The sequence below is a fragment of the Halichondria panicea genome, chromosome 5, assembly GCF_963675165.1.
Source record: "Halichondria panicea chromosome 5, odHalPani1.1, whole genome shotgun sequence".
Lineage (NCBI taxonomy): Eukaryota > Metazoa > Porifera > Demospongiae > Suberitida > Halichondriidae > Halichondria > Halichondria panicea.
In genome coordinates, this window is record NC_087381.1 from 7,193,123 (window position 1) to 7,221,120 (window position 27,998).

Consider the following 27,998-nt stretch of genomic DNA (forward strand, 5'->3'; position numbering starts at 1 on the left):
ACCCCCACACACCACCACTCACTACCCCACACACACACAGCTTCTGGTGACTACACTTCTGTGGCTATGGACTTCACCTTCTCCTCAACAACTATCAGTCAAACAGTCTCTGTAGATATTGAGAACGATGAATTCTTTGAGAACACCATCGAGTCATTCACTGGTAACCTGCAGTTGATCGGAACACCCGAGCGTGTCACCATACAACCTGCCGTTGCTACGGTGAACATTGAGGATGAAGATGGTACGTTGGAAACATGCAGTATATAGTGGAGAGCATGCATGCTATTGAAATTGGTCTATCCACATTTAAGCTACGTATGACAACAATCTGATGATTATTGTTTAATTTGCTTTGTGCAGTGTTGGTGATAGGATTCCAGCCTGACCAGTACAGCGTTGTGGAAGGAGTCGACGCTACTGTTGATCTGGTTGCCATGGTTATCTCTGGCTCGCTGGGTAGAGACATTTCCATTTCTTTCACTACACGAGATGGATCTGCAGTCGGTAAGTTGGTGCTCATTTGTATTGCCTCCTCACACACACCACACACACACACACACACACACACACACACACACACACACACACACACACACACACACACACACACACACACACACACACAGCCGGTAGTGACTACACTACGACATTCCAAACGCTCACCTTCACTCCGACTGCCGACAGCCGCTCCGTTACCGTGGAGATCCGCGAGGACAGTTCCGTAGAATTGGAAGAGCAATTTGAAGGCTTCCTATTTGTGGACACGCCCATTGATAGGCTTACCATCGCTCCTATCGTGGCAAACGTTACCATTGGCGACACAGACAGTGAGTGCACATTATGTGTGTGCGTACGATTACTATACCAGCTATTCCAGTAATTTCTTATCCTGCATGGGACAGTAGCGTAAATTCTGCTTGCTGGATAATCTATCATTTAATATTTATAATAATAGCCCTGTTTTTGTCCTCATAGGAGCTTCGATTGGATTTGATCGCGCTGAATACGATGTCCTGGAGAATGCTATGTTTTCAAATGTCACTATTCGTCTTACTGGAATGATCGATAGAGAGATTGTTGTCAGGGTAACCACTCAAGATGGCTCCGCTGTCTGTAAGTAAAACTAATTATAGCATTGACAATTGTTCTATTAACTCCCTCTAGCTTACACATGCACAGTCATGGTTTTATGCACTTATTCAATTATTATAGCTGCATTTTTGTTGCTTAGCACATCACTTTACAGAATGTCTTAGCATTAGTTCCTGGTGTTCATTCGCCCACCCCTCCCACACACCCACACATGCATACCCACCCACACACACACACACAGCTATTGGCCCAGAGCCCGACTTTGTCAGTCACGACATGTTATACACGTTCACCCCGGGAGGTCCCTCGGAGATTATTGTACCAATCAGAATTCTCGACGATCGCCTCCTCGAGAATGATGAAGATATCTCCTCAATCATCTCCCTATCCACTGTCACTGATGTCATCGACCTATCACCTGCTGAGGCTAATATTAGAATTATCGACGATGATCGTGAGTGGAGATAATTATAGATGCTATAAATTATGTAATAATGCGTTTAGCAGGGAAACTATGCGCCGACAACTATATAGACTGCATGCACGCATTAATGACAAGTGGGTTCTGAATCAGTTAGTATATCACCTATACTATTGCATAAAAATTAATGAGTGGATTATTCGAGAAAGTAAGTAGTATTGACCACGCTTGCAAAATAGCCAGTACGTAGTAGAATACTTTGTATATACACAGCAGTAAGTTCACGGTAATACCAGAGAGCTATAATAAGAGGCTAGCTTCATACAATTGGTTGTATAATTATTGAATTCTAGCTGTATACATTATTGTCCCTGTGCAGGAGTGGTGATTGGTTTCACCCAGACTGTATACCAAGCTACTGAAGATGTAGACAGCAGCGTACAGCTGCTTGTGAACGTTCTCATGGGTGATCTCAGACGTGATGTCATTGTTAACTTTGCTACAGAGGACGGTTCTGCCCTCGGTAAGAAGAGTTCAAATAATTATTTCAAAAATAGCAACTAGTGTGTGTATGTACGTACGTAAAGTATGTACATGTTGAAAATAAATCAGGGTTAAACTCCCTTAAAATAAGGACATTCCATACAGGTCCCAATAGTGAGAGTTAATTTAGACTTTGAGTTTGGATTGCACTGCTGGCATCTGTACAATACGTACTGTGATTTTGTCCTTTTTATGTATACATTTTATAACTTTCCCTGGCACAGATGGATCGGACTACACTGGTGTGACCCAGACTCTGACCTTTAACGAGGGGACAGTGTCCATTCCCATCACCGTGGATATACGAAGGGATGACATCAACGAGGTGTTGGAGCGTTTCATTGGTCGATTGACAACTGATGATGTTGACGTTATCCTATCACCCAACGTCACCACCGTAGAGATTACTGATAACGATGGTATTTCTCATTGATTGTCCATAACTATAGTGAATTAAAAGATGCATTCAATAGCTCCTCTGATATAGCTCGTATAATTATTTAGCCCAAATTTCCCCAAAACGCTTTTCTATACTTTGAATAGGAACATCCATCTTTACACAAATTAACGTGTCACCTTGTAACCTATATTCTGACATCGTTGCAGCTGTGAATGTGAGTTTCCAGCAGCCCATCTACATGTTCGCTGAGGGGGTGGGTACCGGAACAGTGTGTGTGGAGAAAGTGGGAGCCACCACTCAATCTATCTCCGTCATGGTGACAGGACGTAAGTGTGTGTGTGTGTGGGCGTATGATGGGGTCTGTGTGTGGGGAGGTGGGGCATAGTTTAGTAGCTTCAGACCATCCTTTGTAATGTGTTGTACATCTATATAGAGAGTGTGTGTATGAAGTCATGTGTCCAGAATTTTCAATTTAATTCAACACACGTCAACTATATATAGGCCCTGGAGGTGTTGTTTTTGTATCCACCGACCAGTGCAGTTTTAGTTTGCGATCCAACAAGAACAGCTACTGATATGTATCCTCCCTCACACACACACACACACACACACAGCATTCCAAGCTGAGACTGGTAACAGAGTTGATCGTGTTATCACATTCGCACCCGACCAGTTCTTACAATGCATTGATTTTGGCATCACCGACGATCGTATTGCACTGGAAGAGACTGAGATGTTTAGCTGGACACTAATGGTACAGGGATCACCTGAGCTAGTCACTCTGGGGGAAAATAGCGCTACCGATATCCTTATCTTGGATGATGATGGTAAGACACGCACACACAAACGCACACTATAATATACTAGCATTGATCTAGAGCCACTGTCCCTAGGAGGCTTTTTATGAGCATCATAAAAATATTAATTAGGATTTATAAATGCGTACCATAACAATCCAACAGTTCCTATATGCTATGTATGACTGTAGATTATCAGTACAATGTGCAGTACAAAATTTGGAGTAAAAAAAACACAGATTGAGATTCTTGATTCTTTGCAACTGTACGAACTCAAAGTAATGGATGACTACCCCCCCCCACACAGTACTGTCTCTGACGGTGACCAAAGGAGATGTGATCCCTGAGAGCGCCACAACTGCTCGCACTTGCATCACATTCAGTAACCCCATAGCCAGAGACGTTGAAGTGGAGAGATCCACACAGATGGGAGTACCTGATAACAGCAGCACACCTGCTCCCGCTGGAATAGGTGAGAGGTGTAGAGGAATTTAATTCTAATTGGGACTGTATTCTTTACAATTGTACATCGTAGTGAGTTCGTCTGTTATTCAAAGCTCTAGTTGTGTAAAGAAAGTTTGCATGGGGAAAGAAATTAGTTTTACCCAGGAAAGAGTTACAACTATGAAAATTGTATTGAAATATGCATATAATTATAAGCTATGTTCTTACCCCTCCCCACCACCCCCACACCCAGCCATACCTGGTGCTGACTTTACCACTATCAGTTCCCCCCTCACATTGACCCCCGAGAACAGTGTAACGGGCGAGAGATGCTTCGATATTGAACTTTTACCAGATGACATTGTTGAAGAGGCTATGGAATGCTTCACGGTTGAGTTGTCACTACCTGAGGCTGATAGACAGAGCATTTTATTGTCAGGCGGAACACAGATTTGCTGTATCCAAGACGATGACTGTGAGTGTCAATAAAGTAGTTAATAAGTAACTGGTCGATAGTTATAGCATAGCAATCTTGTACGTACGTACTTGTACCATAATTATGTGCTTGTACGTATATTTGTAGCTCTGCTGTATTATTAAACCGATAATTACAGCTAATTAAACTTTTGAGCATGCTATTAATTTTGTTGACATTTCTCCATGCCTATAATTATACACACTTGTGCAGTTGTGACGATTGGCTTTGATCCTGTGCCCTACCTTGTGGAGGAAGATGATGGAACAGTGACACTCAACGTTAGGATCATCTCCGGTCAACTTGCTCGACCGGTTGAAGCTCTAGTAACCACTGAAGAGGGTTCCGCCACTTCAACAACACCGGCCGATTTTATCAACCCTGGAACAGTCACGCTACAGTTTGATGGCCTTGCCACCATGCAGACCGTTGTTATCAATATTGAGAATGATGATATTTTTGAGAATCCAGAGATGTTTTTCGCCAATTTGGTCAGTTTTGACCCAGCTGTTAACATTGCCCCAGGCCGTGCTGAGATTACTATTGTGGAAGATTCTGAGAACAATGATAGTGAGTATTAACGCCTGAAAAATTATTGGGTGGTACACTTGATTGCTGATTAGGAATATCTATTTACAAAACAAGAAACTGTAATTCTTCGATAGCTTTACTTAATAGCTCTCTGATAGCTCGCATATCATCTTTGACCACCCCCATCCACACACACGCGCACACACACACACACACACATACACACACGCACACGCACACACACACACACACACTCACGCACACACACGCACACACACGCACACACACACACACACACACACACACACACACACACACACACACAGGTCCTATCATTGGTTTCGTGCCGGACGTCTATTCTGTCCAGGAGGATGATGGCAGCGTTGTCTTCAATGTACAGATTATCAGTGGTAGCTTAGAGCGTGATGTCTCAGTAACCTTTATGACCCAATCCGGAACAGCCACCGAGGAGGGTAAGTCACATGATTACGCTCTTAATATAGTGACATCATTTTCTTAGTTTATATTGATGTATGACTTTGTGCCAGTTGCTCCATCGCAAATTTTAGATTTCGGATTTTATTTTTACATTGTATATTATTGTGTGCGTGTAAGCCACGCCCATTACTCTACTCCCATACAGCTCCTGCGGACTATGTTGGTTCTACTCAGACACTCACGTTCACTCCCAATGTCTTACAACTTACCGCCCCTGTCACCATCATCAACGACACGATTGTCGAGGACGACGAGAGCTTCACCGCTACACTAACCGTCGCCAATCCTGATGACGCTACCCTCTTACCTGCTGTTGCCACGGCAACCATATCCGGAGACGAACCCAATGATTGTGAGTGATTTATTATGGCTTCTATGTTTTACACCCTATACTTAAAGTGTACCCACCGATTTGCTCTTTTTACATTTCATTATTGTATATACTCCACACGCAGTCGTCACTATTGGCCTGGAGGGAGACTACAGTGTCACAGAGGGCGGTGTGCAGGAAGTGTGCGCTGTACTGGTATCCGGAACACTGGAGCGTGACGCCATCGTAACCCTTAGTACAGCTGATGGCAGCGCCATCGGTACGTTAATATCAGTTATCTATGTAGGATAATGTCAAGATTATTTCGTATTATTAGTAGGAGACCATGATGTTTTACATGCTATCAGTGATACTTGTATAATTATAGTAAAGGCTGTAATGTGCAGAATAATATCTTTATTACCATTATAACCTCACCCACACACCACCCCACAGCTCCCGGTGACTACAGTCCACTATCGGTTATGCTATTGTTCAATGCTGGTACTGCTCGAGCGTGTGCTAACCTTATCACTGAGACTGACGAGGTGGTGGAAGGTTTGGAGACTCTAGAGCTGAGACTGACAACTGATGACTCAGCAGTTATCCTCAATCCAGACACATCCAATGTTGAGATTGTCGACATTAATAGTGAGTTAACATAGACCATGATGAAATTCTTATTTATAGACGCTTATATTTTTTTATCACTTATGCCAATGGAATATAGGCACCTTGTTAGAATGTAGAAGCACATACACACACACACACACACACATCCACACCCACACTCCTCACACATGCACACAGTGATTGTGATTGGTATTCAAGAGACAGAGATACCTGTAACTGAAGACACAGGAGTAGTGGAGGTGTGTGCAGTGGTCCTCAGTGGGGACCTGGAGAGAGATGTTCCCTTCACCCTCACCTCTGCTGACGGAACAGCTATCGGTGAGTTAGTCATCTTATAGCAAGCAAAGAATGCCAAGTGTTTGCTTGTAGCTTGGGCAGCCATGCCGAGGTGTTCTCAAGCCCTGTTCCTAGTTGCATAAGTTGTCACTATATGTCGCACTGTTATGTCTGATGCTTTTCTTAGTGTAAGAGAGTCTGATCTGACTATGACTGACATACTTAGGTTCAAATACCTATATAAGTTCTTTGAATCTATAACACTGTTATTATACTTATAACCTTCATGCAGCCCCTGGTGATTATACGAGCTTGTCTGGTGGTGATCTCGTGTTCACCTCCGAGATCCGTGAAGTTTGCGTTAATGTCAATATTGAAGTCGATGATGTATATGAGAATGACGAGACCTTCACTGTCACCGTAGCAACCGATGACGATCAGGCATCCGTCCAACCAGATCGCACTACAGGAACTGTGACGATTGCTGATGATGATTGTAAATTAGTAACTGATAGACACATTATGCATGCTTCCCTTGCATTAGAAGTCAACTCTTAATTACTTGGTATAATTATAATAATCATAATCTCTCCTCATGCATACAGCTATCACGATTGGCTTTGTCCCTACTCTCGTCTCCGCCTCTGAATCAGATGGTACTGTACAGCTGTGTGCACGAGTCATTGATGGTAACACTGACCTGGAGAGAGATGTGGTCATCAACTTCAATACTGCCGATGGTGACAGAGCAGCCAGCGACAATGCCGCCATTGGTAAGAATGTGCGATCTACTAAAATTAATTGCCTAATTCACCCCTAGTTTGGTGGATATGTAATTATGTGCTTGCATGGTTGTACTCAGCCACTGATGATAACCTTACCCCCCCCCCATCAGCTCCTGGTGACTACAATTCCTTGACTAGTCAGCTGACCTTCCGTGCTGGACAGATTGAGCAGTGCGTAGATGTTACTATCAATATAGACGATCTCACCGAGGGTGCTGAAGTATTTAGTGGTATTATAACTAACGATGCTGGAAACCCACGAGTGACCCTGAGTCCCGATGAAGCTGTGGTCACCATTGTCGATGTCAATGGTGCGTTCACCATACAATACTTGCTGTTATATATAATTAGCTTAATTAACACGATGGCTACGTGTCTTTATAATTATGGTATAATCCCCCATCATCAGATGTTGTGATTGGCTACTTGGATCAGCCCTACTCTTTCTCTGAGGACGGTGGAGTGGCCACTGTCCGTGTTGGTGTGGTGAACGGTATCCTTAGGGACGACCTTGTAATCAATATCCAATCAGAAGACCGACCAGGAATTGCAAATCCTGCTTTTCGTAAGTTTTTCAGTAACAGCTTTATAATTAATTATATATAACCGAATCGTATAACTTTGCTGCTGTATTTGATCATGTGATTGTCATGTGACCTTACAGCTGGTACCGACTACCAATCAATCAACCTTAACCTCACGTTCAATGCTGGCGTCACTGAGATTAATGTGCCCATCACACTACTCCCTGACAACTTTGTAGAGGGGAACGAACTGTTTAACACTCGGCTCACCATAGTAACGCAGGGACTGGGGGCCATGATTGAGAACAATATGCCCATTGCACCCGTAGAGATTCTGGATGAAGACAGTAAGTTGTGTTACGTAGGAGTGGAAGGTTTGTTACGCTGCATGTATGATTATAATGAGCTATATAGTAGTTTAAATAAATCTTATGGGATTCTTTTGCCGGTCATATTCCAGCTGCTTCCTTATAGGCGTAAAAGTCAGCTTCTTTTAATACAGTACATGTACATGTTCTAATCATTTTGCACTACCTATCTCCGTTAATTCTCTCAGGTATTCGAGTTGCATTTGAGATTCCTGAAAGGACTGAGCTGGAGACTGTCGGAGATGTGGAGGTGTGTGCAGTGGTCGTCGAGGGCATTCTCGCTAGAGAGGCCATCGTCACTGTTGCCAGTAGAGACGGATCCGCGTTGGGTACGTCCCTATATAGTGTACTGCATTTGCTTTTCAAAAAAATTCATTTTCAGTGAAGTTTATTACTTGCATGTATAACTATATTCTATTACATACACATTCTTTGTTGCCTCCAGCTGGTGAGGACTATGAACAGTTCAGCGTTGATTTGTCCTTTGACGCCGACACTAACCGTGCCTGTTTCACTGTTACCGTCACTAACGACACTCGTTACGAGCTACCCGAATCATTTGACCTTGTACTGACCTCTAGCGATGATTCTGTGATAATCGACGAGCCAACCAGCGTCTTCAACATCAACGATGATGATGGTAAGTGTATGTAGTTATGTAATGTTTTGAAAAAATTGGTGGCGACACTAATTACATAGAGTTGTGAGTTATTACGGCCAATAGAAAATCACAGCCCACACTTCTATTTAGATAATTAATTCCCAGTCTCATACACACACTCCACAAACACACACATACCTCATACACACACACACACACACACACACACACACACACACACACACACACACACATCCTCACACACACACACACAGTGGTCGTGATTGGATTCCCTCAGGAGGTGTACGATGTGACTGAAGACATTGGCGATGCTCCAATAACAGTGCAAATCATCAGTGGAGAACTAGCTGATGGAGTATCAGTTGATATCTTCTTCTCCAACCAAAATGTGACAGCTTTTGGTAAGAGACTCTACAAGAATATTATCACAATATGCCTTGGTGTGCTGCGCAGTGAGGTATACGGTTGTGTCTGTGTGCATGTGTATATATAGACTGCTACAGCGGCTCAAATTAATGAGGAAGTAAAAGCTTCAGTCTATAGGCTTCTACTTGTATTTCAATTTGCAAAACATTATAGCTTCGTTCTCGAGTTATGGCTAGTTTTGCTTACTTTGAAGGCGATTGCAGTCTCTTCTGACTCGTGTGTAGAAACATCTGTTAGCTATTCTACATAGTTGTTAGCTCTGCACTAGAACGCGCTAGCTATTGAATTGGTAGCTGCAAGAGTTGAGAGAGAGCTGCAAAGCTGCACTGTTGCATGAGAATGCCCAGCCATTAATTATAAGTATTTTTTCCTAGCAACAATCAAGGTCATTTCACGCTCTCTTACAAGCTTCATTTCCACGAGGCATCAACACTCACAATGCTTTTGTTATACATGCAAGCAGAGGTTGACATATTACCCCCCTTCCCTCCCCGCACTCAATCACACCCACACAGATGGCTCTGACTACACTGCCGTGACCCGTACTCTCACCTTCACCTCGACCATCACCAGTATCCCAGTGCCTGTCCGCATTCTGGACGATATGGTGTATGAAGACTTAGAAGTATTTGTGGCCACTCTCAGTGAAGCATCGTTGGACCGTATCACTGTGACTCCTGGAGCTGCTATTGTCAATATTGCTGACGAAGATGGTGAGAGCCACTTCTTATGTTTAGCCATGATTCACATTTTTTCCGCTCTTTGCAGTTATCACAATTGGTTTTGTTGAGACTGGTGTCACGGTGGGTGAAGGTGGTAATGCTGGTCTCCAGGTGGCGGTCATCTCCGGCATGCTAGATGCAGAGATCCAGGTGCAGGTCACCACAAGAGATGGATCAGCCTCTTGTAAGTTCTATCGATATAAAACTGTAGATAACAATAATTATAATTGTGCGCAGTACTAAACGCTCCATAATTGAAATGCTATAGCTTTTTTCAAAGATACTGGATTAGGTGTCCTCCCTATACATACTATTTTTGTGAACGTCATGGATTGTAAATTCATACTTGTATGCAAACTATAATTACACAATTTATTCCCGTACAGCTGTTAACAATGCTGACTACTCAAGTGTGATACAGCCACTAACATTCACGACCACCACTGATGTCGGAGATGTCTCTGTTCTCATCTCTGAGGACGAAATATCTGAATCACTAGAGAACTTCTTTGCTGACCTGTCTTTACTCACTAACACAGACAGAGTGACCATTGCTCCAGCTGAGGCCACTGTGGAAATTGTGGATAATGACGGTGAGTGTGATTATTGTAAGACAATTCGCTAGCTACCTCGGAACATCCATATTGAGTTAAAATGACCCAATTTCTAAAATAGTTGCGTCCAATAAAAAAGCCTAAAGCTAATTTAACACATACATACAAGATCGTAATTGTATCAACGCATGAATTTACTCGCACACACTCCACACAAACACACTCCACACACACACACACACACACACACACACACACACACACACACACACACACACACACACACACACACACACACACACACACACACACACACACACACACACACACACACACACACACACACACACACACACACACACACACACACACACACACACACACACACACACACACACACACACACACACACACACACACACACACACACACACACACACACACACACACACACACACACACACACACACACACACACACACACACACACACACACACACACACACACACACACACACACACACACACACACACACACACACACACACACACACACACACACACACACACACACACACACAGTTGTGAGGATTGGCTTTGAGCAAGAGGTGTACCCAGCCTTTGAGAACGTAACTGCGATGATCTGTGCTAGGTTATTGTCCGACTCCCCCTCTCTTGACCGTGAGGTAGTCGTCACTATCCGCAGCTCTGACGGAACAGCCACTGGTAAGTGATTGTTAAGCAATGTACAGTAGCTGCATGTTGGCTGCCCAATCTAGACTGGAACAATGTACTGTATATATATAATTATATGTACCATCTTGCTAGCATTTCTTCATAAATGTAGCTATTCTTTTTTCAACTTTTACTTTAATTACCCCCCCTATCAGCCCCTGCCGATTATATGCAAATTGTGGAGCAGCTTACCTTTGGCCCGGGTGTATCTCGTGTCTGTGTGGAGGTGCTGCCTGTGGACGACGGTCTGGTGGAGGGACCAGAGACCTTCAACGTCACACTTACTAGCAATGATAATGTTGTTTTGGTACCCGACGTGGCTACTGTTGTTATTCAAGAGCTCGATAGTGAGTGGGAATTAGCGAGCATATAGAATTGGTTGAAATTTTTACAAAATTAATATAAATAAAACGAAGATTCATACATTCATCATGTGACTAACCCGTGCAGTGATCCTTGTGATGTTTGAACGTCCAACGTACACATTCACTGAGAACGAAATCACTGGCAGCGTGGTCGTGGTCAAGACTGGAATCACTGACCAACCATTCTCCGTACAAGTCACCGGAGGTGAGACCATACCTACTAATTAAGCTAGCCTCCTAAAAATATACATGTGATAGGCAAAAAGAATGCCGTGACCAGGATTCGAACCTGTGTTATTACGGCCACAACGTAATGTCCTAATCTCTAGACGATTGCGGCTTCACAATTGTCTATACCACATTTTGAGCTACACACCCACCCCTCACACCATCACACCCACTCCACACACCATCGCAGGTCCCAGCACTCAAACGGACGTGGTAATCTCTGCCTCTGGATTCAACGAAGTGGTGACATTTGAAGCTGGTCCAGATGCCGACAATTCCATCACTGTGCAGTTCACTCTGACAGACGATGATGTTGCACTCGAGGCAATTGAGAGCTACATTGGTAGTCTCGACATTGTGGGTAACCCTGAGGGCGTGATTCTTGGCATGATCGACACGACAATCGTCAATGTCCGGGACGATGATGGTGAGCTAATAATAAATTCAATAATTATATTCGTACACAATCACATCATCCCACTCCCCCACCACACACATACGCATCATCCCTCACACACACACACACACACATTACACCCACTCCCCCACCACACACATACGCATCATCCCTCACACACACACACAGTTGTCACGGTGACCTTTGGCCGCCCTGAACTAACAGTGGACGAAGGTGTGGGTAACTTCACGATGTGCGTCACTCTCGACCGAGAGACCCTACAACCTGTTACCGTGACAATTGAAGCCAGAGATGGATCCGCTATCTCTCCAGGAGGTATGTGTACTAAATCATTCCAAAATTATCATGCACTTCCAATTATTCACTCTTCAATTTCAATACGTAGACACTTCCAATTTTTATGGCACAATGGTATAGAAAGATCACTTGACCACACACACAGACTTCAATGCCGGCTCCATCCCGACTTCACTGACTATCCCAGCTGGCGCCACAAGTGCTTGTTTTGAGGGAATGATTGTCGATGACACTATTGATGAGGACACAGAATCGTTTACCCTCGTTATCACAGGGGTCACCCCTGAGGGCGTGGTTATCGGTGGGGACACCACTGTTATCTCCATCACTGATAATGACGGTGTGTTTTTGTGTAGTGTTCACTTAATCATCAACGGTAGATTAGGATCAAGATTATGATATTAAAAATACTTGGCATATGCACTCAATCAGGTTTGATCCATGAGTCTGTGAGTATATATAATTAGTACACAGTGCATGCATGAGGGAACTGGGCTGGCCAACAGTACTATAGTGGCTGGAATAAAGCATAAAAATTTATTACTAATGGCTTCTAGCATACATACGTACATGCAGATCCCTACACAATAATTATAGTAATTATACCAACGCATGAAATCACACACACACACACACATCCACACACACAGTTGTGGTGATTGGCTTTGAGCAAGAGGTGTACCCAGCCTTTGAGAACGTAACTGCGATGATCTGTGCTAGGTTATTGCCCGACTCCCCCTCTCTTGACCGTGAGGTAGTCGTCACTATCCGCAGCTCTGACGGAACAGCCACTGGTAAGTGATTGTAGCTGGTTACTATAGCGGCCTATTGTAGACTGGAACAATTTACTGGAGCAGATACGTATAGCTTTTCCTATTGCAATATTTAGGCTTAGCTGCTCCTAGATCAAACATTTCTACCATCTTGCTAGCATTCTTTCACTTTCATTTTCCCCCACCCTCCCCCCCCCATCAGCCCCTGCCGATTATAATGCGATCATAGAGCAGCTTACCTTTGGCCCGGGTGTATCTCGTGTCTGTGTGGAGGTACTGACTGTGGACGACGGTCTGGTGGAGGGACTAGAAAACTTCACCGTCACACTTACGAGCGATAATGATGATGTCGTTTTGGTACCCGATGTGGCTACTGTTGTTATTCAAGAGCTCGATAGTGAGTGGGCGTATAGTAAAATAATGAGTTGATTGAAAGTTTTACAAATGTAAATAAAACGTCTATTTTCGTACATTCATCATGTGGGCATGCAGTGGTCTTTGTGATGTTTGAACGTCCAACGTACACATTCACTGAGAACGGAATCACTGGCAGCGTGGTCGTGGTCAAGACTGGAGTCACTGACCAACCATTCTCCGTACGAGTCACCGGAGGTGAGACCACACCCACTAATTTAAGCTAGCCTCGCATAGTTTATGTGTGATAGGCAAAAAGAATACCGGGACCAGGATTCGAACCTGGGTTATTACGGCCACAACGTAATGTCATAACCTCTAGACGATCACGGCTTCACACTTGTCCAAACAACATTTATACCTACACACCCACCCACACACACACCCCTCCCACCTATCCCTCACACCATCACACACACTCCACACACCCTCACACCATCACACCCGCCCTCACAGGTCCCAGCACTCAAACAGATGTGGAAATCTCCGCCTCTGGATTTGACGAAGTGGTGACATTTGAAGCTGGTTCAGATGCCGACAATTCCATCACCGTGCAGTTCACTCTGACAGACGATGAGGTTGCACTTGAGGCAATTGAGAGTTACATCGGTAGTCTCGACATTGTGGGTAACCCTGAGGGCGTGACTCTTGGCATGATCGACACGACAATCGTCAATGTCCAGGACGATGATGGTGAGCTAATCTATTAGTACGTAATGATCAATGATAATAGTACACACACACGTAACACCCCCTCACACACATAAACACATTACACCCACCCACCCCTCACACACACACACACAGTTGTCACGGTGACCTTTGGCCGCCCTGAACTAACAGTGGACGAAGGTGTGGGTAACTTCACGATGTGCGTCACTCTCGACCGAGAGACCCTACAACCTGTTACCGTAACGATTGAAGCCAGAGATGGATCTGCTGTTTCTCCAGGAGGCACGTATAATCATTCTACAAAAATTAATTGTTACGTACTTCAAATTATACTCTTCCATTTTTCAATATAACTATATACGTACTTCAAATTATACTCTTCCATTTTTCAATATAATTATATACGGATTAATTTTTCACTTCGATAATAAATTATAGTTGTTACGTCCAATTTTTGCAATATTATTTGCAATTTAGAATCATTGCACTTGACCCCCTCTGCCCCCACACAGACTTCAATGCCGGCTCCATCCCGACTTCACTGACTATCCCAGCTGGCGCCACAAGTGCTTGTTTTGAGGGGATGATTGTCGATGATACCATCGTGGAGGACACAGAATCATTTACCCTCGTTATCACAGGGGTCACCCCTGAGGGTGTGGTTATCGGCGGGGACACCACTGTCATCTCCATCACTGATAATGAAGGTTTGTTTCTGTGCAATGTTCACCTAACTAGTATAGCAATTCCTTGGATACAATTACGTATAGCTAACAGTATTGAAAAACGAACGGCAAGCTTGTGCATATAATTATATAGCTTGTAGCCTATCCTGTCGATGTCCAAGCAGTGAGCCCTACCATTTTTCCAGCCTTCCTAGAGCCCCACCCATGCATCTGTCCTGCTCTTTCTGTAGTTTCTTCACAATCAACTTGTAATAACGTTCTCTCCATCTGCAGATGCCACCGTTCGATTTGAGCGAACCACCTACAGTGTCAGTGAGGACGCTAATACTACGGAGGTGTGTCTCATCAAGGATCTGGCCACCTCTGATAGCGTCACGGTGCAGGTCACTACCACCGATGGAACAGCCACAGGTAAGGGCTGGGGGTAGTAACCAGGGTGATTGTATGCATGTGTACTTATCGTTTGACTGCCCGTAACATTAAAGCTAAAACATCTAAGGGAGGTCAATCAATTAGCTAGATCAGTGTTCTGAATTATCGTGAACACTGTTTCATTGTTTTCCCCCACCCCCTCCCCCGTACACTCAGGTGGTGGTGTGGACTACACTGGAGGGCCCTTCGACGTCACCTTCAGCTCAGCTGCCAATGACAGACAATGTATCACTATTGGTATCACACTTGACACCATCAGTGAGACTTCCGAGAGCTTTACCGCTGATATTGTGATCACCCCGGGTAGCGGAGTGACGGAAGGCAACCCATCCACTGCCACCGTCACTATTACAGGTAACTAGGGGTTTTTTGTAGCTTGTTTAGACTATCAGTCCATTAATTAGCTGTGAGCTTTTATTACCGAGCAGTTAAATAAAAAAAATTATCATCTCATACACACACCCCACACACTCACTAACCCCCCCACACACACACTCACACCCACCCACTCACTAACACACCCACACACTCACTAACACCCCCCCAACACACACACAGACATTGGTACGCTGGTCAACGACTCTGCTATTGGTGACCCTCTCATGACCGTCCCTATCAGAGTGTCACAAGCAGACCTGAATGTTCTAGGAACAGATCAAGTATCTCTCTGCTACGAGATCCACGGAGCTGCAGATGAATACTTCAACCTGGTTACTGATGAATGCATTAGCGTCAACTCACACTATGCAGCAGCATCTAGCTCTCTAAACGTCATCAGTCAAATCGCTGTGCGTGCCGTGGACGATGTTGGTCAGTGTAAGAATATTCTGGTCGACATTGACGGGTGTACTGCTTCTGTGGGTGGTGCCGCTCTCGATGCGACCGGTCGATACATGAGTAACAGTATTTCCGTACGTCGCTATCCCAACCGAGTTCGTATCTCCGTGCCTAACTGTGACGAGTTGACTGTTGTGATGTGGGTGTTCTGTGAGTCTCGTACTATGGATGATCCTGAATCATCTACAGGAACCGTAACTGCCGATATGATCAAGTTTGTCGTTATGAGAGGTCTTAACTTTGGGCACAGAGACGCCCATGGTCTAATCGGTAAGCTATAATGTTTTTATACGTGTGTGATAATTTTATCGCTTTTATAAATTTTTTATTGATCTCTCTCGGACTGAGAAGCCTATAGAAGGCTTTGTTTATGAACCTCTGGCCTTATTTTAAGATACTGCTAAATCTATATTGTGACAAGCTACGACTACTACTTTATATTAACCTCCTCCCACACACTACAGGTCAATTCTGGAACCGTGAGGTTAGTGTCACCCCCTTCACTGGTGTGGACAGAAACGGCAATCCTGTCCCCGAGCGTTACGTCATCAATCTGAGCAGCCCCACCTCCGGAGAGGAACGAACCTTCACTGGCTGGTACTACGACCTCACCTGGGAGTTCGAGGATGGTCCTTGCCTGTACGCTGGAAACAGACAGGCCGGTCCAATATACGAGATACAAGAACCTAACGATTCAGTAATTGAGGGACGATACAAAGAGTATATGGTGAATAGTGCGTTCAGTGAAGTTGAATATACATATGGTCTCTTTAACGAGGACAGATGTGCTTAATTGAACTTGATATTTAAGTCGCCCCCAATTCATTTCTTCAGAACGTTTTCTAGATTATTATGATTATTATCTATGTAACGTTTATATAGTATTTTTTGTAGACTGCTTTTCTTTATAGCTATGACGATGACTGGTTTTGTATACATTGCAGTGTTTTGAATCATTATTAATTAAATTTCGCAAAACGCTGAAAAAGTAATTTGTTCTCTAACGATGACCTTTCCTATAGGCACAGGTATTAAATATTATAACTCACCCCTGCCATATTTTGGTAACCATATTTTTGACACTGCTGACATTTAATAGACAAGTCTCCCACAATTGAGTAAAAAGTGTCTTTTGTTACACAATTATATAGAAATGTTAGCAGGTAAAGATCATTAACGAAACAAACGCACATTAGACATGCACAAGCCTCTTCGAGGAAGTGCGGCCTGGGATCGAGGCTAGGGATTACTATACCCCATTTCTGATCTCAAGAAAAAGGTTGACTATGAAAAAAACGCCTCTGGCAAACGCCAGCTACAAAAGTGTGGGGGTGGGGCTGCTCTTGTAGGAATTGGGAGGTTAGATGTTAGGCAATAGGAGATCTAAGCAGTTCTTTATTTGGAATAAACTATACTCTCAGCCCTTTAGGGTTAGGTTTATGTGTACGCAATTTGGTTGGTCAGATATTTTGGTTTTTCCCAATATCATTCCATTGACTGATGAAGACGCTATATCATGCTTACATCAATCGAGGCTATAAAATACAGTCCATTAGTTCGAGCGTGTTAGTATAATAATTATACTAACACACTACTAAATCTCCACGGAAGAAACAAAACTCACTCCTCCTGATCTTTTAGCGTTGTTATATATACGCTAGCTCACAGTTGGAGATCAAAACACTGCCAGCATTGTTATTGAGGTTTGGAGGAGCTGTCAGTGAGAGTCATGGCTGGTGTGAGCATTGCTTGGTTGACAGTATGTCTCGTAGTTCTAACACACACTGCGGACGTAGGTGAGTTAAGCCACCGTGATTGTTTTGGTATGATTATACCGTATATAATTATAGGGGGTAATTGTTATTTTTCGTTGGTGCACAAAATGTTCGTACAGCTCAGAATAATTATGTGCACGCACCCTACTATTGTGTTTTACAATTTTGCTGTTTTATTTTTTGGATGCTCTAATACAAAATTGGCACCATATGCATGCTGAATGTTTCACGAGCTGTTTTGATAGCTATAATAATTATTTATGAGTGCTCATGCATAACTCTAATGAATGGTTTGCCTAATTTCTTAGTAGCTCTTTGAAAGGCCTATAATATTATGATCAATGATTGCTTTCTGTCAACTGTTTTTTTTTTTTGAAGAGAGCAGTATGTGTGTCGCCTTAGATAGTGATATAATTATTCGAAATGAACTGTTGTTTGATACATGTAAATAAATTTGAGCGTCCATTTCAGTTTTCTCTAATTTCAATAGCTTGCTTTAAAGTTGTAGGAACAATTCACTGTAAGTGATGTAATTAATTTCTAAAATTGTACATCCTTTTGTGATTCGAACAATATACTCCTTTGTATAGTACGAGAGGAGACTGCATGAAGGGAATATTAATATGAGATATGTCTTCATGAGTTGGTGTGGTGTGTGTGTGTGTGTGCTGCCACACGGCAATTAGTTGCAGCTATTCGTCTATAGTACAGTCTTCACTAATAAACAATTAGCATGGGAGAGGCAGTGCCAGTTGCTTTATAATGTCTGCGAAGTAGCCAAAATTCCCCATAATAAATGTACAATAAAACATGATTTTGTTTAATCATCCTAGGATCTGGCTCTGTGATATTTTTATCACACACACAGGTTTTGCACAGCTTGCTACGTGTTACAGTACAGATAACTTCAGCTGTTCTGGCTCATCAAATGAAATGCGGTCATCTGGTCAGGTGTGCTGTGACGAGGGATTCCTGTCCTTCATGGAAGCTGGTAGAGACGTCTGTGAGCTCTGCTCAGGTAAGAGTATAAATAATAGTTAGACACTGTTTAGGAAGTTTCTACATGATTTAGAAGCCCAAAGGGCTGGTTGTAGTATCCCGAACGCAGTGAGGGTTCTACTAGCCCTGAAGACTTCTAAATCATGTGGAAACTTCCTAAACAGTGTCTAAGCATTTTAGATCATAGCAACCATGAGTATTTAGCCAATCAGATTTGAATGTTCTTATCTAATCTTTGCTACATGATTTTCTAAGTGAAGTACATGATTTTCTATTGAAGTACATGATTTTCTATTGAAGTACATGATTTTCTAAATTGGATAGAACATTTCCTCTAACCAATCAGATTGCAGTATTTATGACAAACATGATCTAAGGGCTATATAGAGGCCATAACTTTTATAGTTGAAAGATAATTATAAAATTATTATGATTGCAAATTGAATAGTTGCATTCAGTATAGCAAGAATAATTTTTATGCGTTTAAAGACACTGTTACTATATATCAGAGTCATCAGCAGATTTCATGCATGTGCTATTTCAAACCCTACCTTCAGGCAATGTGATTTGCTCGGCTAACGCTGGCTGCACTGATTTATTTGATGCCAGTCAAGCTCAGGGTCGTGGCGAGTGTTGTGCTACTGGTGGAGGAGTGGCTTACACAGACAGTGCAGGAATATGTGTACAATGTGAGTTAAGTGATTTGACTCTCTGCTCCATTTAAACTGCTGCTGCAATTTCATAATAATTTATTTTCATAGACAAAATACACTGATGTGTTTACTGCATAGTTACTATAAGGTTTTATAAAGTTGTGATAATAATTACCGTTCAGGGATATGCCCACTGTGTGCATGTCTGTGTTGGGTACAGCCTTCAGGGATATGCCCACTGTGTTGTGCATGTCTGTGTTGGTACAGAATGTTACCTTCAGGGATATGCCCACTGTGTGCATGTCTGTGTTGGTACAGAATGTTACCTTCAGGGATATGCCCACTGTGTGCATGTCTGTGTTGGGTACAGCCTTCAGGGATATGCCCACTGTGTCTCTGTGTTGGTACAGAATGTTACCTTCAGGGATATGCCCACTGTGTGCATGTCTGTGTTGGTACAGAATGTTACCTTCAGGGATATGCCCACTGTGTGCATGTCTGTGTTGGTACAGAATGTTACCTTCAGGGATATGCCCACTGTGTGCATGTCTGTGTTGGGTACAGCCTTCAGGGATATGCCCACTGTGTCTCTGTGTTGTGTACATAATGTGATAATAATTACTATTCAGGGATAATCCCACTGTGTGCATGCATGTCTGTGTTGGGTACAACCACCTCTAGACAAAGTAACAACCTCGTAATTTTGGCCTAGTTTACCACAATGCTATAGTTCATGTAAGTTATAATTATGTTTTAGGATTGAAATCAGCCACTTTCACTTATAATTGTGTCATGTTGCTGTATATACTATAATTATGTAGGTCCCACGTCCATCACCGGTTGCTTCACTGAGAACCAGTGTAGTGGAGACACCATCCCCCTCACCTCGACTGAGTCAGCTGCTGCTCAAGTCAGAGAGTGCTGTGTCAGCACTGCTGGACTCTCCTACAACCTTCTGGGACAATGCATCGACTGTGTCGGTATGTCATCTCTTAATATAATTATAGGCATTGTATACCGCTATATGTATGGTTATATCTAATATGATTAATTTGTAGTGAATAACTCTATTCTCAACTTCCACTCTGGAACACACTTCATTGCTTCGGAATGCATGAAATTTTGGATTTAAATCACTGTTTTACAGGTCTCTTTCAAAATTTGTTCAAAAGTACGGCTGTTGACAATTACACCCCCACAGTTTAATGGTTGAGGGGGGCTTTTCAGCTGCCATGACTTAAATTTTGTGTATTCAATTTTCAATGATTTTATGATTTTGTGAATACTAGAAAAAGACCTTTCACTGATGTTCATATTTAGGAGCTAAAAGAATGCGGCCAAATACCATAGATTAGCATGCATGGGGTCCAAGGCCAAAAATGACAAATTATACCATAAAAAATTTTTTAGATTTAAACACATCACATGAAAAGTCATTTAAATTAATGATACAAAATGATGGCTGCTGAAAGATGTTTAACTATATTAACCCCCTCCCCTCTATTTGGTTTGGGGGCTCTTTCGCTGCCATGCATAACTTGAATTCCGTGTATTTAATCTAAAGGATACCTTTCGAATGTAAGGAAGCACATAGGGCCCCTTCAGTTTTCTTTCACTTTTGAATGCACTTCCATCTAAACTTTCACTCTGGAATGCACTGATTTCCATTCTCTGGGAAAGATTTATAGTTATATATATTATACCTATACATAATTAATTATAACTATTTTCTATAATGTGCATAATTACTTTATTCTTTCCTCTACTATATAAAGTGTACGGATTTCTACAAACGAGTCTTAACGAGGCTGAGAGGGGGCAGGGCTACCCGGTGGGGATTGGGTACATCAAACGACCCCCCACAGTCACCGCCCTCCTCAGGGGGGACATCTCCGTAGATGCTGGTGGCACCGCAAGTAAGCAACTCAGAGAAAAGTCTGTTCTTATTAGTGTACCTCCTTATAATTATTGTAACAACCATGATGTATAATTGTAATCTCATCTATTCACCTCGTTAACACTAATCAATTATATAAATACATGTACTATGTTATACTGTATTGAATTTCCTGCTTATTTTTTAGAGGAGATTAATTCGTAAGGATCAAGTGCTTGTGATCTTATTTAACTACCATTCATGTTATATCCTCTTTCTTTAACTGATCTATGTATAATTATGCTAATTGATGTATAATTATATTCGTGGGATATCAAAATCCCACTGAGTAATTATTACACATGTACACTTCTCTTTGTATACAGCACTCAACAACGACTTCTTTCTTAGTTCTACGGTATTCACCGCTCGACCCAACGTCCCTGGAGAGATTATCATCACGTATAGAGTAGACAGTATCGCTCAGGAGTTTGCTGAGATGGCAAGACTCCGCCTATCTCTGATGTTTGCCCCGCCCCCTGGTTCGCTGGTGCAGGACACACTTGATCTGGTCATTCAGGACAGTGACAGTGAGTTTTCAAAAGAAAGCATGGGCTATATACTTATTTGTGTTGTTACGTCACTTTGAGTGCTCATTACTTGAATTTGAATGGCTACTATACTAGACTACTGCATTTTTACTCACCATTTTATAGCCGTGAAATTCCAACTGACGGAGACCGACTATGAATCGATTGAAAGTATTTTGAGAATCAATGCGGCGGTTAGCAAGAACCTGAGAATTGCCAACCCAGTCACCTTCCTACTGACACCCCTCACCATCGACCAGGCCGTCTCTGGAGGCGTGGCACTTCCTGCATCTTTACCGCCAGATGATAATCCATTCTCTCCCAATCGTGCTAAAAGTGAGTTTTAGAGAGAATTGGAGGCACAACATGTTTTGTTCACAGGTATTGATCATGAGATGGTGGCAGTCATAACTGTTTTTGTAGCTAGCAGCATTAAAATGCATCTTTAATAATAGTTTACTATAGTGGTCCACCCTTGGGCAGACCAACAGTGGCTGTATTGTAGAGGGTGGCCTGCAATAGAAAGGAAATCATAATAGGAACTGCTTAAAATATCTTACTGCTTCTACTTTTTCTCAGCGTCTCCTGAAGATTGTCGTGACTTCTCCTCTGATGTAATCTCAGTGAGGTTTGAATCAGACGAGATCGGTCTCCAAGTGAGCGATGTCCCCGTTCCGGTACCAATCACAGACGATACAATCAACGAGGCGGGAGAGGAGTTATTTGTAGTCCACCTCACATTAGGGGAATCCATGAATGCAGGGGGTGTTAATATCGAAAGGGAGGTCTCTCTCTGTAGGATCACTGATAATGACGGTGAGTGTCGCTACATTAAGTTTGTAGATAGTTGTCAATTTATGCCGCCATAAATGGATATTGTTGTACAGTGGAACCACTTGCAGTTTTATACGTGTCTATATGAACTTTCACGCGCTCTTTGTCTTGATTCCAGTTATCCAGATTGGGTTCCAAAGAGCGACGTACAATTTCCCAGAGCCACAATTTGAGACCGAGATCTTCGGAGAAGTGTTTATTGAGAAACAAGATGGTCGCATCACGGAACAGACATTTCCCGTCGTATTTGAAGTGAGAATGGCCACACCCAACCCAACAATTCAAACTGCATCACTATCGACTGTAGTGGATGGCGTTGTTATTGACAACGACTATGTGGTTGACACGCCCGATCGAGTTTTCATCGTACGAGAATTTCCACCAGGCGAGCAAACTTTGGAGTTCTCGTTCACCCTCTTCCCTGATGATTTCCCCGAGGGCACGGAAGCATTCCAGGCCAGTGCACAGCCGTCAGAGGATCCGATTAGCCCAGCTTTCTTAGCCCCCTCCGCTGGAGTACTGTTTGCCTCAACCTTTATCATCATTGAAGACGACGATGGTACGAACGTTGTACTAAAATAATCTTGCAAGCACTCAAGTTTTTAATGTCTCGGTCAAAAAGACTTGAGTGTTGGAGTGTTATAGAACATGCATGGAGGGCTAGAGATTAGAGATGGTTGGGGGAGCATTGGCTAGTGTACAGTCAGAGGGAGTTTGTTTTGTACACAAACTTTATTTGGGCCTAGCCTTTATCAGTTGGCCTTTTTTCAGAGGTGGTCGTTTAGAGGGATTCCACTGTAAAAAAGCGCGATGCTAGGTTAGCTTATGAACCATTAATTGCAGTTGTATTTTCTTCAAGGCGTTAAGAGGAGTTCCACACTATTGAATATGCCACTACTGCATGTGATCCCCTAAGCTGCTACTCTCCATAACATGTACATGTACATTCAAGATTTATATATCACTGCAGATGTGGCTCTTGGATTTGAGCAGAACTATACAGTGAGTGAGGGTGTTGGTTCATTTCAAGCGTGTTTCCGAGTGTTCAACCCCCCTGACAACCAAGAGCTCACTCTCAGCCTGGACCTAGTGGTCGATACAATTGAAGGATCTGCAGGTATATAGTTATGTGGTTGTGTCTAATAGCACCTGTAGGTATCGAATAATAAGGACAGAATTGTCTTCCTGTGCATAACGTTAAACTTCCCTGCATGCAATAATTATATTCCCTTAATTGTAAGTATACAGAAATCCCTACTATACGTATAGGCCCTCTTATTTAGATATTGAATTTATTGAAGTGCCTCTGCCCGTTTAATTATTAGCTAAATCTATAGTTTATTTTTATCACTGTGTTTCCATAGAACGAGTGCATCTAAACATCGATCCATTGCATGTCTGTCTGATTTTCGATGTCTTACTCTAGTCTTCTCTATCTTGTTTCTCTATACATCCATAACATGTTGTGTACTTGTGCAGGTGAACTTGATTACACGGCTATCAGATCCAGTAACCTTGATGTTTTTCGAACTCTCGATGGTCCTCAAAGAAGAGCTTGTTTTGATGTCTCCATTACGGATGATCTGTTACCTGAAGACACTGAAACATTCTCTCTGTCTCTGTCATTGGATGTCTTTGTTGACCAGGCGGTGAGGGATCAGGTTGCCATAGAGCCCAGTCAAGTATACGTGGACATCCTGGACAATGATTGTATGTTGTGATAGGATAATGTGAAATTAACCACCTTTAGAACAGACACATTTGGGGAACAAATATTTGGCCATTAATATACAGATCGAGGTGAGAGGTGACCTTTATACTTCTTGAGGAGCTGTTTTGTGCACAAAGTTTGTGTAACAAAACAGCTCCTGAACAAGTACAAAAGTGTTTATTTGGAAGCTGGCCTTTATATCGCAGTAGGCCTAATAAAACAACATGGACATACAAATATAGAGCTGGTGTCTGGGTATGTGACATGTGTACACAACAACTATTGGTGGTTGGGTAGTCAGTGTCGTAGAGAAAGACATTGATAATGCTGAAGTCAAGCTGATGTTGCTTCATTTACATGCATGGTCCAAGTCAATGTACAAGTACATGCACTTGCCACCAGCATTATTGTAATACCTTGAACGTTTTAACTCATGTAGAACCCAGAACCACAACTGGTCATCAGTGTACTTTAAGAATAAAGCTGCCACAATTAAAACTTAAAGATATGAATTTAAGACTAATAAAAATATTTATTCTGTGTAATTATTCGTCATTCTAACATTTAATTGCAATATCCCGAAGGCCTCAAAACTGGAGCCAATAGTTTACCAATTAATCTCAACCTCACTAGAAAACATATTTTATGCACAACAAATAAAAGTCTAAAACCACATACAATCACTTCATGAGAAATGAGCATTTGCATGATGCAGTGTAGGTAAAAATTGCCAAAAAATCTCAAATTTTGCCACACTATAACCACGAAGCTATGAAACTTCAACCACACATTTTTGTTGTAATGAGCCACATTTTTGTTGTGGTTCAATATATTTCAACTACTACCTATGTACCAAGTTTCGGGGAAATCTGAAGGGGTAATCCGATTTTCATGTTGATCTCACATGGAATGACCATATGCCTCTATTTTCAGTTGCCACGGTGAGGTTTGAGCGTCCCACCTACACGTTTAGCGAGGACTCTGGCACCGGGGATGTGTGTCTTATCAAGGATCTGGCCACCTCTGATAGCGTCACGGTGCAGGTCACTACTACCAACGGAACAGCCACTGGTAATTAGGGCTGGGAGTAGTAACCAGGGTGATTGTATGCATGTGTACTTATCGTTTGACTGTACATTTGACTATATACCCATAACTTTAGGGGCGGAGTAGCTATGTATCTTTAACTACCTGTAACTTCAACCAACTATAGCTAAAACATGCATTTAGTAGCTCCAAGGGAGGTCGATGAATTAGCTAATGTACTTGAATAGATCTCTGAATTATCGTGAACACTGTTTCATTGCTTTCCCCCACCCCCTCCCCCGTACACTCAGATGGTTTAGACTACACTGGAGGGCCCTTCGACGTCACCTTCACCACAGCTGCCAATGACAGACAATGCATCACTATTGGTATCACACCTGACACCATCAGTGAGACTTCCGAGAGCTTTACCGCTGATATTGTGATCACCCCGGGTAGCGGAGTGACGGAAGGAAACCCATCCACTGCCACTATCACTATTACAGGTAACTAGGTTTTTATATTATTATTGTGCCTGTTAAATCGTTGGGAAATCTAATCTATCTCCATGTGGTGGGACTTATGGAGAGTTCATTCAGAGTTTAGATTACTCAGCTCAGTTATACAAAGGAGATGCCTTTATTTCAACAAGTCCACATAATTAATTAAGAGTTCTACAGTGAGCTTTTTTAATCATCCTCACATACACACACACGTACACACACACACACACACACAGACTTTGGTACACTAGTCAACGACTCTGCTATTGGTGACCCTCTCATGACCGTCCCTATCAGAGTGTCACAAGCAGACCTGGGTGCTCTAGGAACAGATCAAGTATCTCTCTGCTACGAGATCCACGGAGCTGCAGATGAATACTTCAACCTGGTTACTGATGAATGCATTAGCGTCAACGCACACTATGCAGCTTTCGGCTCTCTAAACGTCATCAGTCAAATCGCTGTGCGTGCCGTGGACGATAATAGTCTGTGTAAAGATATTCTGGTTGACGTTGTCGGGTGTACTGCTTCTGTGGGTGGTGCCCCTCTCGGTGCGACCGGTCAATACATGAGTAATAGTATTTCCGTACGTCACTATCTCAACCGAGTTCGTATCTCCGTGCCTAACTGTGACGAGTTGACTGTTGTGATGTGGGTATTCTGTGAGTCTCGTACTATGGATGATCATACGGTACCAGGAGGACACGTAACTGCCGATATAATCAAGTTTGTCGTTATGAGAGGTCTTAACTTTGGGCACAGATACGCCCATGGTCTGATCGGTAAGCTATAATGTTTTTCATACTTGTGTGATAATAATTATATGCTATATTGGTTTTATGTTGATCTCTTGAACTGAGCAGCCTAGAAGGCTTTAATTGTTAATACGAACCTTTGGCCTTATTTCGAGATACTGCTAAAAATTAATGTGCTGTAACCTCTCCCTCCCTATACAAGCTACGACTACTACTTTATATTAACCTCCTCCCACACACTACATACACTACAGGTCAATTCTGGAATCGTGAGGTTAGTGTCACCCCCTTCATTGGTGTGGACAGAAACAACAATCTCGTCCCCAACCGTTACGTCATCAGTCTGAGCAGCCCCACCTCCGGAAAGGTTCGATCCTTCACCGGCTACTATTATGACCTCACCTGGGAGTTCGAGGATGGTCCTTGCCTGTACGCCGGAAACAGACAGGCTGGTCCAATATACGAGATACAAGATCCCAATGATCCAGTAATTGAGGGACGATACATGGAGTATGTAGTGGATAGTGCATTCAGTGAAAGTGGCTATTTTTATGGTCTCTTTAACGAGGATAAATGTGTTAATTGAACTTGATGTTTAAGTCCAGAACGTTTCTTGATAATTATAGTTATTATCTGTGTATTGTTTATATTATTATGCTGCTTTTCTTTATAGTATTGATGATGACTGGTTTTGTATACTGCAGTGTTTTGAATCAATGATAGCAAAACGCTGAAACAGATAGCTCTAACGACGTACGACCTTCCTCTAATTTTAATATAGGCACAGGTATTAAATATTCAGTTTCCTTGTAACTCTCCCCTGCCATATTTTGGGACCCATATATTTTCGACTTGAATTATCTGTGCATGCATGTGCATTTCACCGCCCACACAATAATTATGGTATAGTAGGAGTAACGGTCTGAGCAAGTGTTCAGTTTGTGTGTTTAGCTGTAGCTATATACTTCTGTTCTAGTGTGGTTGGCCCCTTCGTG

At 42.6% G+C, this 27,998-nt stretch overlaps 2 protein-coding genes across 2 annotated transcripts in view; both read left to right on the forward strand.

The window, feature by feature from the left end:
- The window catches only part of LOC135335843 (uncharacterized), a gene marked incomplete in the record, with an annotated part of 743,773 nt that overhangs the window by 366,737 nt on the left and 349,038 nt on the right, over positions 1–27,998 (forward strand). The window contains 40 exon segments of the mRNA XM_064531427.1: positions 99–244; positions 364–507; positions 630–830; positions 979–1,116; positions 1,337–1,549; positions 1,896–2,039; positions 2,284–2,478; positions 2,666–2,785; positions 3,074–3,286; positions 3,564–3,728; positions 3,954–4,175; positions 4,389–4,745; positions 5,033–5,179; positions 5,350–5,556; positions 5,660–5,794; positions 5,971–6,165; positions 6,325–6,465; positions 6,716–6,919; positions 7,029–7,196; positions 7,319–7,519; positions 7,618–7,773; positions 7,873–8,079; positions 8,289–8,429; positions 8,546–8,740; positions 8,977–9,123; positions 9,664–9,861; positions 9,917–10,054; positions 10,257–10,463; positions 11,007–11,150; positions 11,315–11,506; positions 11,610–11,729; positions 11,943–12,179; positions 12,339–12,485; positions 12,613–12,807; positions 13,118–13,261; positions 13,443–13,637; positions 13,733–13,852; positions 14,111–14,347; positions 14,462–14,608; positions 14,839–15,022. Of these exon segments, the coding sequence (XP_064387497.1) occupies positions 99–244; positions 364–507; positions 630–830; positions 979–1,116; positions 1,337–1,549; positions 1,896–2,039; positions 2,284–2,478; positions 2,666–2,785; positions 3,074–3,286; positions 3,564–3,728; positions 3,954–4,175; positions 4,389–4,745; positions 5,033–5,179; positions 5,350–5,556; positions 5,660–5,794; positions 5,971–6,165; positions 6,325–6,465; positions 6,716–6,919; positions 7,029–7,196; positions 7,319–7,519; positions 7,618–7,773; positions 7,873–8,079; positions 8,289–8,429; positions 8,546–8,740; positions 8,977–9,123; positions 9,664–9,861; positions 9,917–10,054; positions 10,257–10,463; positions 11,007–11,150; positions 11,315–11,506; positions 11,610–11,729; positions 11,943–12,179; positions 12,339–12,485; positions 12,613–12,807; positions 13,118–13,261; positions 13,443–13,637; positions 13,733–13,852; positions 14,111–14,347; positions 14,462–14,608; positions 14,839–15,022 (7,107 nt within the window).
- Positions 17,773–27,669, forward strand: LOC135335903 (uncharacterized). The gene is made up of 15 exons (XM_064531586.1): positions 17,773–18,077; positions 18,925–19,074; positions 19,613–19,744; positions 20,530–20,688; positions 21,484–21,624; positions 21,971–22,174; positions 22,301–22,510; positions 22,754–22,990; positions 23,127–23,567; positions 23,979–24,125; positions 24,488–24,718; positions 25,653–25,790; positions 26,057–26,251; positions 26,485–27,030; positions 27,258–27,669. The coding sequence occupies exons 1-15, from the start codon at positions 18,011–18,013 to the stop codon at positions 27,587–27,589; spliced, it is 3,330 nt and encodes a 1,109-aa protein (XP_064387656.1). The 5' UTR covers positions 17,773–18,010; the 3' UTR covers positions 27,590–27,669.

Excerpts from the sequence above, each read along its gene's own strand:
- LOC135335903 (XM_064531586.1), top strand. The coding sequence starts at position 18,011 with ATGGCTGGTGTGAGCATTGCTTGGTTGACAGTATGTCTCGTAGTTCTA. Across the intron at positions 24,126-24,487 it reads TACAATTGAAGGATCTGCAG|GTGAACTTGATTACACGGCT; the intron begins GTATATAGTTAT and ends GTACTTGTGCAG. Across the intron at positions 25,791-26,056 it reads TACCAACGGAACAGCCACTG|ATGGTTTAGACTACACTGGA; the intron begins GTAATTAGGGCT and ends CCGTACACTCAG.